This window comes from Felis catus, chromosome A1 (assembly GCF_018350175.1).
Source record: "Felis catus isolate Fca126 chromosome A1, F.catus_Fca126_mat1.0, whole genome shotgun sequence".
NCBI classification, from domain to species: Eukaryota; Metazoa; Chordata; class Mammalia; order Carnivora; family Felidae; genus Felis; species Felis catus.
In genome coordinates, this window is record NC_058368.1 from 28579618 (window position 1) to 28593493 (window position 13876).

Here is a 13876-nt window from a genome sequence, read left to right on the forward strand (position 1 = left end):
TGTGTTTAACCTCGAACATCATTTACACAGGCAGCGAGCCTCGGCTTCTGCCTTCCAAAGGGCAGCGGGAGGCAAGGGGGGGTGTCCGCTGTCACCTCCTCAAACAACCTTTCGGAGTGGGCCTGGGCCCGCGGGAAGGAAAGGTGGGGGGCTTCTTGCAACTCAGGCTGGTCGGCCTGCACTGGGCTCCCTACGCAATGCACATACTCCACCCAACCACTGCACGCAGGAAGGACAAAAAAATAAAACAGTCCTTTTAAGTTCCCTGAGTGGGAACTCTCAAGAGCGCTTCAGCATTTTCCCACGCTCCCGCCGAGCCGCTGGTTCCCTCTCCTCCACGTCGGCCGCCGAGCTCCCCGGGAGCCCACCCTCGCGGCCTCTCGCGCGGAGCCCGGGAATCCCTTCCTGCCGCGCGGCTGTCCGGCTCCCGCGGGCCCCGCCCCCGGGCCAGGCCCCGCCCTCACCTTGTGGCCCACGTTCCCGGGATCGCCGGCGCGCTCCGCGCGCTCCGGGCGCCCTCGCTCCTTTTCCCCGCCCCGCAGCTTCCCGCGGTCCGCGCTCCCCTTAGACCTCACCTTGGTCCGGATCTGCCCCGAGGTGGACACTTTGCGGATCAGTTTCTGGGGTCCCTCTTGCTCCGCTTCGCTGTCGGAAGAATCGTCTCCGGGCCCCGCCGAGGCACCGGCGGGGGCGACCGCGGCGCCGGCCCCGGCGGCCGCTCCTCCCGCGGCGCCCGGAGGGTGGTGCTGGCCTCCGGCCCCGGCCATCCTCTCCGATTCCTGCGGGGACACAGCACCGCCCTGCGGGGGCGGCGGCAGCGGTCAGTGGGTGCGCTCGGTCCGAGCCGGGCCCAGAGCCCCGCGCCCGGCTGCAGCCGCCATCTTCCGCTCCCCCAGCCGCCCCCGCGGGGAAAGGGTCGCGCGGGATCAGACGCCCTCCCGGCGGCCGCCCTCCAGGCCCCTCTGCCGGGCTCTGGCCAAAGCGGCGACCGCAGTGGGGCAGGGGGACGCGGACCCCGGCCCGCCTGGGACCCCTGCTCACCCAGCCTCGAGACATTACAGGGTTCCTGACCCAGAATACGACTTGGCGCGGGTAGAGAGGATGGGAGTGACAGAGGGATAGGGGCAACCTACCACCTCTTGTGGGGTGTGGGCTCCCCAGGATGGACGGGAGGGTGGGGGTCGGGGGGCAAGAAATCTCCGCAGCCACCCTCCACAGGCCGGGCAGTGGCGATGCTCCCCTCCCTCCCTCGGTTCACGGGCCGCTGGGGCAAGAACGGCCCTAGGAGTAGAAGGGGAACCTACAGCTTCCTCCCGACTCCCTTGGGTACACCCTGCCACCCCCTAGACCTAGAATCTCTCTCGAGTCTTGGGCCTTACCACACGGTTCCCACTGAATAAAAGTCCCTTCCGCCCCCTAGATGGATGGGCGCTGCCCCTTGTCAGTCTCACGACCCCCCAGCGCATCTCTGATGAACCATACCTCTCCCGCCTCTGCCTTGGGGTTCGGGTCCTTTCAGCTCTCCCGACCGCGGTGTTTAGTTTCTGGCCCACCCCCACCTCCATCCGGCGCACACGGAAGAGAAGAGCATTTTCCGGGAGGTTCCACTCCGCTCTGAGAACTTTTCGTTCAGAAAGAGCGATCCCTTTGGCTAACAGGAAACTGGGAAGGGCGTGGAGAGAGCGCAGAAACAGGAGAGCACACGCAGCCCAAGACCACAGAATGCAAAATAAATGTCTAAACTGAAGCGCTAAGCGAGACTGCCTGGAAGGAAACAATGCACTGAAGCCATGTGAACGCCAGTGCCCGAGCACGAAAACATTGGAGGTCCTGGGAGAGCCACTCCCTAACCCGGACCAGAGCAGGAGGAAACGGGATCAGCAGGCTGCAGCCACAGCTCACAACTCGTCCCAAGTGAGCTGGTTACGCGGGCACTCGGGAATAGCAGCCTTGCGGCGCGTTCTGCATGCTCAGCGTCAAAGAACCCTTGTAGGTGTGGGAGGACTTGGGGGAGAAGATACTAAAATGACAGATTCCTCTTGTCATCCACAGAGAACTCTAAACTTAGCTGTATTTTTAAGTAGGGCAAAAGTCCCCGCCAGACTGTGGAGTCTCTTCACACTTCAGTAAAGCATTTAATCTCTTAAACGTGTTCAAGTCCTTCAGTACCCATTCCTATTTTTTCGGTTGACGTGGCCTTCTATGCTTTCAGTTGACATGACCTTTAAGAGTCCTCCAAACTAGCATTCTGTTGGGGTTTTGTTTTGTTTTCTGGGTTTTTTAAGTGGAAATCTTCCAGTAATTTGGTTGCTATGTCAAAACTAATTTGCTATGTCAAAACTAATAGACTAATGTCTATTGGGGTTTTGTTTTGTTTTTTGGGTTTTTTTAGTTGAAATCTTCCAGTAATTTGATTGCTATGTCAAAACAGTTCTAAGAGGTTATAAATTACAATATTCAATCCCAATACTGTATATCCACACTGTTCGTTAAAAGGTAAAATGTGATGGTTTGAATCTTCCAAGATAGGAGATTGGTGTCTTGAAATACTAACTGATGGAAGCTACTTCTCTAGCTTCAGTTGTCTTCTTTAGGAAGGGAAGGAGCTAGGCAAAATAAACTTGGAGCCCTTATGGTTTTGTAGATATGTAATTCTATATCTACAAAGAGTATTTTGTCGTGAAAGGAATGCTTTAAGAGAAAAAGTGATCAAAATAATGGTCTTTAGCTCAACCTAATTGTTTGGTCAGTGAGGAGTCCAAAGGTTTGAAAGTGTAGCCAAGAACACCTAGTAAAGGGCCTTTTGAAAGAATAAACCTAGTTCAGACTCTTCCTTTAGTGTTAAGTGACGCCCAAAATCATGAGCTGGGGCCAAAGTCAAAACCATGTGATGAGCTATTCTAATGTACTACTCACTGTACCGCACCAACTTTTGTTATACAAAAGTTAGTCAATTATGTTTTTATTCATACTTTAGGCTTTCAAGTTTTGTATAGTAACATTTTCCTGAATCCAGGCTATTAAACTGACACTGTTTTCACACCTATGCCCATTCTGTGGTCTGAATTAGAGGATTCAATACATTTCTCATTCTCATTCAAACACTGGTTGCTTACAGATATCTTAAGAGTTTCATGTGCAAGAGCTGGGCAATTAATACCTCAGAGTAAAGGTATTTATTACTCCATAAAAATTTACCATCAGTTATCCCTGCTTTTCAAACACTCCTGTAACAAGTTCTAAAACTTGGTGGTGACTTTGGAAGCATAGCCAGTCTTAGCCTACTCAGGCTAAATAAATTATCCCTGCTCTACAGTTTATAGGACACTCAGGGTGAAAATACCGTGTAGGCAAATGAAGGAATGTCACTTCATTTCCCACAAAAGGCAACTCATGAAAACCCTCTTTTCTTCTTAGATTGTTTCAAGTAATCCCTCATGTAAGGTACCCAATCCATTAGATTTTTCTCAGGTCTTATCCATAAATTAGGACTTCCCAGAATGAATATCCAATCCTTATATCATATACCTGCAATGCACTTCACTGCCCTTAAAAATATAATAGCAATGTCAAGAGCTCCATATTTTCAACCATTTTAATGTAGCTCAAAATGACAGCTGAAACAAATTTCAGATATGTAGTATATTGCATTATTTCTTTGATTGACAAGATTCCCTTGACTTTTTCCTTACTTGGTGTTTTCAGATAATTTCTTAGATGTGTCTTACATATTTCTTTTATTATTGTTACTTTGAAATCTTTGTTTGGAACATAACATATCACAAACACACTATTAAAAACTTGGACATAAGCCATGTAGACACTGTATTCAGGATGAAAGGGAAATAGAAGCTACCACTAAATTGGGTTTCTACTTTATAGGGCTTCCTGCCCCATTTAAAGAAATAAAAATTATTACACTCAAGATGTATAAATCACAGCCAATTCTCATTCTGATAACAACTTTATGAATATTAACATATTCTTACTGATAGATATTTTTAATTATATTCTTCTTATTAAGCATTACTTATAAACAAGAGTTTAATATCCACTTGCAACTTTTAAATCCCATATATTCTGTGCTTTTATGTTAAACATTATATCACAAATACATAGAACTCTACCTTTATATACTGAAGAACCCAAGTTGGCACTTTCAAACAGTCACGTCCTAGGATGCACATTCCTAATGTGCTGGCTGAATAAGTACAGGCCTGCTTCCATTCAAACTTTCCATAATATACTGTTACATATTTGGAACTTAACATTCAAAACTTTACTCCATTAAAATGTCCTTGGGTGTTACCTGAATGAAAAAGATTTCCTATTAATCATGATATAACTTCAGGTACCAATGGTCATCCCCGTGCCTAGGGCAAAACCCACTGTCATCTAGACCTAACGCATAAATACGCTTATAGCCTCTCGTTTACATTTTCGCCCTTTTTCCTTTGGAACTCTTACTTTTCTAATTTTCCATTAGTTTTGAACAGTTTCATCAGAGCCAAGTAGACAAAAACCACATAAAAATAAAAACAAATTTTAGTAAGTAAAATGTACCCTAGGATCCTAGTATCACTGTCTAAGGACTACTTTGTAAATACTCCCACAGTTTTTAAGTTTTGGCTAGAATTCAAACTACCCATCCCCTCACCCCCACCCCAGGATATCATCTATGATATTTGGCTAAGTATCTTCCCACCCATCTATTCCCACCACCAAAATATTTTCGTACTGATTAGAAATGTAGGTAATGCCTCTATTTCCACTGATTTGATTGCATTCTAAAGCTAGCATTAAAGAAAATACACAGAAACCTGAATGTTAACATTTATCTTCTTTCAGGCCCAATGCCTTGGCTGGAGGAATGATAAGGCTGTTTATTTAAATGCCCTCACTTAACTAAATAATTTCATTTTATCTTCAAATATGAAAAATGTCATGAAGTCCAGTAACTGACTCTCAACTCCAGACATGGGTACATTGCAGGCCAGAAGTTCTGTTCTCTTTACTATTATTCAGCATCAGTACCTGAGACTATGTCTACTCTTTTGAGTAGATCCATGTAGAATCATGGAATCATATCATCATGTTTTAGGTTTCATCAAAAAAAGAATGAGGAGAGTAAATCCTTACAGGTATGCTATTATGCACAATAAGGAAGAATTCAGGGTCTTGTGTAAAGTGAATATTTCCTATTCAATATTAAATGTTCCTATTATAAATATAAATGAGTATACTTTTATGGTAAAGTATTAAAGTTGCCTATATTTGCAATCAAACAGCAGATCTTCAATAACTGCCAAATGGACTCCTAGTCAAAGCAGACGTTCCTTAGTCCAAGGTCTTTGAGGATCCACAGACTGGGCTTCAGGAACTCTGGTTTGCTTGAAATATTATTATTGGTTTTATATGGCATGTTGCATAGGTACATCATGGGGAGAGACTCCACAGCTTTGGTGAGATTCTTAAGGGGATCACCCAAGAGACACTGAAGAATCCCTGATTTTGAGGAATTTTGTGTCTTTCAATATATATTTAGATTCAGCTGATATTTCCTCCCTTAGATCCAAAGGTCTGAAATAATTAAAATTTAAGTATTCTTTTTTCCCTAACTTATCACCCCTTTTTCTCCTATACATCACTTTTCAGAAATTTGGGTAACATTTTTTTAAAAAGAACTTAAATGAGAATTCCTCTTAGACTTGGTGGTCATACATGTATGCCCACAGGTTTTCAAATAAAATCACTTAAATATCATTTTGTGCCACACATGTAAGACCTCTGAAGATTTTTTTTTTTTTGGACTATCTGAATATCAACTACTAACATATGAAACAAGATGTTAAGAATGCATGCTTTGTGAGAATATAAGGATTAATGTCTGTGCTAACTGCTATATCCAACAGTCCCGGGACATAGTAGGTGCTGGATAAAATATCTGCTGAGTAGATAAAAGGGGCTTCAGTGTTTAAAGAAAAAAACCTAATTTTTTAAGGACAGTTCTGCAGTCTGGATAAAGTGTCATGGTTCATTCGTACATTCCTATTAGGGCTCTAGTTTTAAAGGCTAATACATGAGCGTTTTCATTTTTGTCACTTTAAGTAAAGCAACATTAGAAGTTTTTCTCTACTTTTCTAGGCACAAAGTAGTTCTGCCATCAGTACCCTAGAGCAAAATGAACTTAAAAGGGTACTTTTCAATGTGATTGGTGTTGGCTTACAGCATCCAGGTTCAAAAGATATTTCATATAGGAAAGTTTAAAAGTAAAAAAGTAACAAAATCAGGTCAGTGAGTTTAGTTCTCAATGGTCTTTGATTTAAACTTCAAAACAGAACTGTAGTTTTAGTTTCAGGAATAATTTAATCCCCAGTGATAACCACAGAAGACATACGAGCAGATGGGCCAACCTAAGGACATGTTCAAATTTACAAAAGCAAAGACAGCTGCAGATACAGATAGATCAGAGTCCAAGGACACTTCTGAAAGGTCGGGAAACAAGAGGCAGAGAAATGTATTTGGGCAAAGGAGCTGAGGGTGTAACATACTCAGAAAAGAAAAAGGAAAACCAAGCCTGGCACCTGACCTAGAAGCTCTTAACAGGCAGGGGGCCAGCCTGAGCAGACACGCAGAGTCCCTGAGAAAAGAGCATCCGAACACGTTGAACAGAACACGGGTGAGGCCAGAAATTTCAGACGAGGCTTTCCAGAGAGGCTCAAGAATTTCACCCAACACGGAGTAGCAAACATCGAGGCAGGGCGTGGAGAGCCAAAATTCGATGCCAGGGAAAAGGCAGCCCACACAGGATTACAGAGCTCTGAGTGAGACGGGGATTCCGGGGTAGAATCCCTGGAGGGATGTGAGATGGTTCTGACTGTCTGAATTAGAAGAAAGAAGGAAGTTGGAGGAGTTTGAGGGAACAAATCCAAAGCCCCCCGGTCTCCTCCTCCTTATCCTCAAACACACAAAACACACGCACACGCTCCTCTCGGTCCCTAAAATTACCCAACCTCCGGGCTGCAAGTGAAGTGAGATCAAGGTTAGCTTCTCACTCCATCCCTGCCAAAACCCTTGAACCCTGGAAAAGCCGGGGCTGTAGCGGCTAGCGGGAGGCGTGGCTCCAGGCTCCCGGCCGGGAACAGCCTCCGCCGCCGGCGGTCCTTAGGAACCTGCGCGCCCAGGTGACGGCCGGGGCGCGGTCTCAGGAGGGAAGAGCGGTCCCTCCCGGCCCGCACGCTGACCCCACCGTCTGGGTTCCTCCTCTCCTTCCTCCAACCCCCCTTCCCCCGGCTCTAAAATCAAGTCAGAAGTTGAGAATTCGATGGAGCAACGGAAACGGTCCTCCGAGGGCCGTCGTCAGCGGTTTGCCAGCGGCCGGCCCCACGGGGAGAGCCTCCGCTGGCCGGACAAAGGCGCTCCGGGAGGCGCGCGAGTAGGAGCCCGGGCGGCGGAGGAAGCGCTGCCCCGGCTGGGAAGCAGCTGGGGACCTCATCCCGGGCCATTTCCTGAACGGAACCCGGCCCGGGCGGGGGGGAGCAGAGGAGAAGCGGGAGGGGGTGGGCGCGGGCGCTGTACCCACCGGTTCCTCCCAGGCCGGGCTGCGGGCGCCGGGCGCGGGGCGCACGTGCTGCGGCTCCATCGCGCCGCCCGCGCCCGCCGGCCGCCCGGGCGCGGGGACCCGGGCCCCCGCCGCCGCCGGGGCCGCTGGATGCGCTTCCCTCGCCGCGGTCCTCTCGGCCGCTGCCGCCGCCCCGGCTCCTGCCCGGGGCCAGCCACCGGCGCTCCCGCCGTCTCCGGCTTCCGCCGCGCTGCGCTCTCCCGCCCCCGCGCCGGTCCCTTCCTCCTCCTCCACCGCCTCCTCCTCCTCCTCCTTCTCCTCCACCTCGGTCCAGCTCCAAGCGGTCCGCTCCCCGCCGCCGCTGCCACCGCCTCCCACGGCCACAGAATCCGCCCCTCGCTCCTTCCTCCGCCCCCGGCTCCCTCCCCTTTTCCTCCCCGCTTCCCGCCCCTCCCCCCCCCCCCGCCGCCCCCTCCTCCCAGCGGGCGGCCCGGGACGCACGTGACCCCCCTGTCAGGCCTTATAAGGCGCGGAACCGAAAGCGGCCGCCGGGTGGTCACGGGCACCGGGCGGCCCGGCGGGCAGGAGCGGCCGTCCCCGGGGCCGGGCGCCGAGCCGCGGCCGGGCGCGCCGGAGCGGCGGGGAAAGCCCGGGCTGGGCGGGCCGACGCGCCGGCCACGGGAGCGGCGGTGGCTGAGAGTCCCGGGAGACGCCTCCCAGCGCCCCTCTCCCTCTCTCCCTCTCCCGGTGCTTGCAGCCCGAGCCCGCCTCCCTCCGAACGCCGGCTGCCGGTGCTGCGGGCACCTCCCCCTCCTCCGGGCGCCGAGGCTCGAACGAAGCCACACTGGACAGTTACCGACTTCCACAGAGCAAGGGAACTGCACTCCAGAGCCGCTCCTGAACCAGCTGTGCAGGGATGGTTTATTCTCTGTGATGTTAAAGAGATTGCAGATGGGTTAGCATCTGCAGGAGGGTTGAAGCTTGAAGGAGTGCTTCTTTTACTCATGTTTAATGATTAACGGTTTCGTGGAAAGAACAGGCTACGGAGTCGATCTGCCTTCCAATTCCAGCAATACATTCAAATTTGGGAAAGGGACTGGCTCACAGTGAGTGCTCAATAAATGGCAAGTCGCCTCCTCCAGCCTTTGAAAACAACGTTACAAATGGCGTTTCTGATCATCTTTGTGGTGTAGAAATCGGTTTCCATCTAGTTCCAAGCCAAGAATGGCTTTTCACAGGTTATTCCCTAGCTTGGACTTCAGGCTCCTTCTATCAGCATCTTCCCAGGGCTCTTAATCATGTCAAACACATTCCCGCATTTTAAAAACAAACTGCAAAAATTAAAAAAAAACACACAACAACAACACTTACTTGATCCAGTCCCCACCTTCTCGCAGCCAAGCTCTTTTGGAGATAAACACCTGTTCTCATTATTTTCACATCCATTTCTTAATCTACCACTCATTCTTCCCTGCAGACCAACTTTCATGAGGTGACCCTGACAAAGGTCACTTATGGCTTTAAAAAGGCCCTAAACAAGTATACTGTTGTTGTTGTTATTTTCAATTCTCTTCTTAATTAACCTATCTGTAGTGTTTGTCATTGGGGACCAGACTTCCCTTGGCCCCTTCCATTGGCCCCTATGACACTTCCGTCTCTAAGTTCTCTGTTTCATGCTCAGCCTTCTTGCCACCTCTTACCATGTTGGAGTGGCTAAATAATTTGCCCTTGGTCCGTTTCTAACACTGCTTGATCTTTCCACACAGCACCCATGACTTCAACTACCAACCATGTGCTGATAACTCATAAACGTCCACCCCTATCCCAGATCTCCAGTTCTGTAAAGCCAATTTCTTACCAGAAATTTCTATCCAGACATCCCATGGGCCTTAAACTCAGCTTGACTAAAACAGAAGTTAATTTTCCTGCCAGCTGGCTTTTCTCTGTAGTCTTATGCTCTCAATAAATACCTTCACGATCCACCTAGTTATCTAAAGGAGAAATCTGAAAATTGTCCCAGGTTCCTTCTTCTCTCTTCCATTTGCCCCCTCCACACACCAGAGGTTCCTGTATATCACCTTCCCTCCAATGTCACTGTTCTTGTCTGGTTTCAGATCCTGTGTTTCAAGCCCCTGAAACATTGCATTTCTTCCCTTATTAGTCTCACTGCCTCAAAGCTGGTAGGACCTTCACCCCTGCCATCTCTTACATTGTGGCCAAAGTAAACCTTCTAAAATACAAAACTGAGTGGGTCATTCCCTGGATAAGCCCTTCAAATGACTCCCCATTACCTGTAAGATGAAGTCCTAGTATCTTAGCCAGTACCTATTTCTCCAGTCTTATCAAACAACTCTGAGGTCCTTGCATGCAGTTCCCTGTAAGGCCACTTAATTTTATGCTGTGCTCTCTCAAGGGATGCCCTTCCTCTTACTCAGCCTGTCCAAACACCTGCTCATCTTTCAGGATGCAACCTAAGGGCCGCTTTGTTATGAAATCTTTTGACACTGCTGCAGATTAGGACTAAGCACTCACTCTAGATGCAATGCACATCCCCTACCCCATTGCAACGCCTTGGAAGATTTTATTAAACTCATTTTTTAACATATAATATCCCTGATGACAAGTATTATGACTGACTTATCTCCATCTTCCTAGCTCTCAGTACAGTTTCTGCTGCATCAAAGGTGCTCAGTAAATGTTGAATGAATTATGTGATAGAATTTGAGTTTCATCTTTTAAGGCTATAGAAAATCAGTTTCCTGGGCAACTGGGTGGCTCCCTCGGTTGAGCATCCAACACTTGATTTCAGCTCAGGTCATGATTTCATGGTTCTTGTGAGATCCCGACCCAAGTTGGGCTCTGTGCTGACAGGGCAGAGCCTGCCTCTCTCCCTCTCTCTCTGCCCCTCCCCTGCTCTAAATAAATAAATAAATAAACAAACAAACAAACAAACAAACAAAATTTTAAAAAAAGAAAATTAGTTTCCCATCATTATCTCATTTAATTCTCACATTTCAGCAAATAAAATATCATCAACTGTTATAGAGATGGAAATTGAAACTAGACAAGAATAAAGCAATTTGCCCAAGGTTTCACTGTATAAATCGCAAAGCAGGACTATAATCCAGTTGCCTAGGCAAATTCATTACATGTTTATCTGTCCATTGTTTTTCACCTTAAATTTATTTTGCATGATACCATAGCTTTCTTTTTGTTAGTGGTTGCCTGGTGTATATCTTCTCATCTCTTTATTTCCAACCATTCTTAGTCACTATGTTTTAAGTATGTCTTGTAAAAAACAGTTGAATTTCGGTATTATTAACTCATTCTGAGAGTCTGCCTTTTATTTTAATCAGTTTTCATTTATCATGTATATTAATTAGGGTAAAGGGTTATTGTAAGAAAGAGATCTTCCTCTCTGACTCCTCTGAAACATAATGTTTATTTCTCTCTCCTGAAACAGTCTTAGGATAAGTGGTCCAGGTTGTCAGGGTGGTTCCTCTGTTCCATATCTCTATTCCATTCCTCAGAGCATTGCCTTTATCTACTTGGTAGAAGCTTCTTAAGGCCTGGATCCAGAAGTGACACACTTCTCATTTGCTTATATCCCATTGGCCAGAACTTAGTTACTTAGTCACACCTGGTAGCAAAGGAGCAGGAAAATGGAGCCATTATCTGGGCAGCCATGTTCCAACCACAACTCTATGACTATGGAAGACAGAAAACAGATTTTAGTAAAAACTAGCATTCTCTTTACATCATGAATACCCTCTTTGGATTTATTACCACCTTCTTGTTTCATATTTATTTAATTTTCTTTTTCTTTGCTTTTTTTTTTTCTCCTTTCTTGCTTTCTACTGGATTAATTGAATTTTCTTTCATTTACTCTCTTTTTCTAAACACTCCTAGTGTTTTGGAATTTATACCTTTTATTTCAATCCTCAGTGATTACCTTTAAAATATTAACATTTATACCTAACACCCAAGATTCCATCAGTATCTTTAACTCCTTCCTTTAAAGATAATCTTAAGCAACAAAAATAAATAAAATACTTTAACTCCCAATTCCCCTCCTATAAACTATGTATTGCTGTCTAGCATTGTTTAATTTCCTATTTATTTTTCAATTCTTTACTAAATTAGTCATCACCATTACTACTTTTATAATTATTTAATTAATTTTCCCAACATATTTCATCAGTGTGTTTCCTTACTATTTGCTCTTTTTATCCCATTCTCTCCTCCTGGGCTCAATTTATGTCTTGGTGAAGCATGTTCTTTAGTATTTTTTTCATCATATCTGCTAGTAAAATTCTCTGTTTCATATAATCACTCTCATTTTATTTTCTCTCACATTCTTGAATCAGAATTTCATCAGCTAAGGAAATCTAAGTTGACAATTATTGACTTCAACACCTCGATGTTTCTATTTCATGACTTTCTGGCATCTACTGTGGGTGATTAGAAGTCTGGTCGGTCTCATTGTTATTCCTTTATTATAGATTCTTTTTTCACCATAGTAACAATATTTTCTTTTTTTCCCCCAGTTGATGTTTACATTAATGATTTGTGTCTAGGTGGATTTGTTTTTTAGATATCTTATTTGGGACTTGATATGCATCTTCAACCCGAAGACTCAAGTCCTTCTTCAGTTTTGGACAATTTTCAGCCCTTATGTGCTTCAAGTATTCCTCCCCCGCACCCCAACTCCCACCCCATGCATTTTTTGGTCTCTGTTTTCTCTTTCTGGAACTCCTATTAAATAGGAGTTTGAGTTTCTCTTTTTCTCAGGCCTTCATTTTTCTTTCATATTCCCCTCTTATTCTCTATGCTGACCTTGGGTGACTTTCTCAGATCTCTCTGATTCTCTTGCTCAGATTCCCCTTGCAGTTGTATTATATAGTCTTTAAAATGGACATTGAATTTAATTTGTTTACATTTCTAGAATTTTTGTTTCTTTTCTTTTCAAATCTACCTGTTCTTTTTTTTCATAATATCTTACTTTCGTATTAGTCTATCCCTTTCCTTTATCCCTTTGAACATTCTAAACACATTTACTTAAAAGTCTTTCAAACTGTTCTAATATAGCACACTTATCATGATGAGTAAGGCATAGAATTATTGAATCACTATATTGTACACCTGGAACTAATAAAACAATGTACATTAACTATACTGGAATTAAGATTAAAACATAATTTAAAAATTGTTCTAATATCTATAGTTAATAGAGTATCAATTCTCCCATTTGTTGCACTTACTGAGTCACAAATGTGGTGGCCTGTTTCCTTGTGCGCTTTATAATGTTTCGCTGTGAGTTCCTCTTCAATGGGACTTGTTTTCCGTGATGGTTATGCACACCCTATGAGGTGTTACATTTGACTCTGCCAGGGACCTGTAGGTTGTCCTGGCTCACTGTGAATAGCAGTGGATGCTAGGAGACTCAGGCAGATGAGGGCTGACACAGCCTGGGGCTCCTAAGGTCTCTCTCACTCTTTCTAATAGGCTTCTCCGCTACTCTTCTCGGTATGGTGGCTTCAAGATATCTGGTTTGACTTCTTATAGGATCAGGGTTCCCAAGGTGTGTGGCAAGAGGGAGCAAGCCAGATGGATGCTATATTCTATTATGACCTCACCTCAGAAATCACATAGCATCACTTTCACCAAATGAATTGGAGTTGTCGCAAAACCCTGGCCAGTTTCAAGGGTATGGAACAGTACAGGTCTCAAACTTGTCAGTGGGAGGAGTATCAGAAACACTCGAAGAGAAACGTTTCAGATGAGACATACATACTTGTGCAGTCCTCTTTGGAACATACAATCTCCCATAATGGTAGATCTCAGTAAGTTTCAGGGTCGTGTTTCTCGGCAACCAGAGGTTCTTTCTCAAGTTAGATTATATTCACAGAGGGATATTCCTCGTCTCTGACCCAGCACCTGGAGGACATGAGTTATCATTCATGAGGAATACAGCCAACTGAAATGCAGGCATAGAGTCCTCTTCTCATTGAAGAAACACAGAGCAGATCTTTTATGGAGCATATTGGAATCTAACAAAACTTCCCAAAGAAGTAATCTGATAAAGATTCTCTGCTTAAGGATTGTACTTGAGGGTTCCCTGGATGGCTCAGTCGGTTAAGCGTCCAACTTCAGCTCTGGTCATGATCTCATGGTTCGTGAGGTCAAGCCCCACACGGAGCTCTCTGCTATCATCACAGAGCTCACTTCGAATCCTCTGTCTGTCCCCCTTTCTTTCTGCCCCTCCCCTGCTTGTTCTCTCTCTCTCTCTCTCAAAATAAATGAACTTAAAAAAAA

At 45.7% G+C, this 13876-nt stretch overlaps 1 protein-coding gene across 7 annotated transcripts in view; it reads right to left on the reverse strand.

The window, feature by feature from the left end:
* Positions 1 to 13630, reverse strand: part of DGKH (diacylglycerol kinase eta) — a 191923-nt gene extending 178293 nt beyond the window's left edge. Inside the window, exons 1-3 of one of the 7 annotated variants that reach the window (XM_045053521.1) lie at positions 6590 to 7503; positions 4128 to 4309; positions 576 to 800 (exon numbers count right to left, since the gene is read on the reverse strand). In XM_045053521.1, the coding sequence (XP_044909456.1) occupies positions 576 to 800; positions 4128 to 4271 (369 nt within the window). In that variant the 5' untranslated portion in view covers positions 4272 to 4309; positions 6590 to 7503. Of the gene's footprint in view, positions 1 to 575; positions 801 to 1482; positions 4091 to 4127; positions 4651 to 6589; positions 7504 to 7582; positions 7851 to 12822 lie in introns of those variants that run through there. The other 6 variants (XM_023251911.2, XM_045053524.1, XM_045053518.1 and 3 more) reach the window with 6 other exon arrangements.
* Positions 13631 to 13876: the final 246 nt, after the last annotated feature.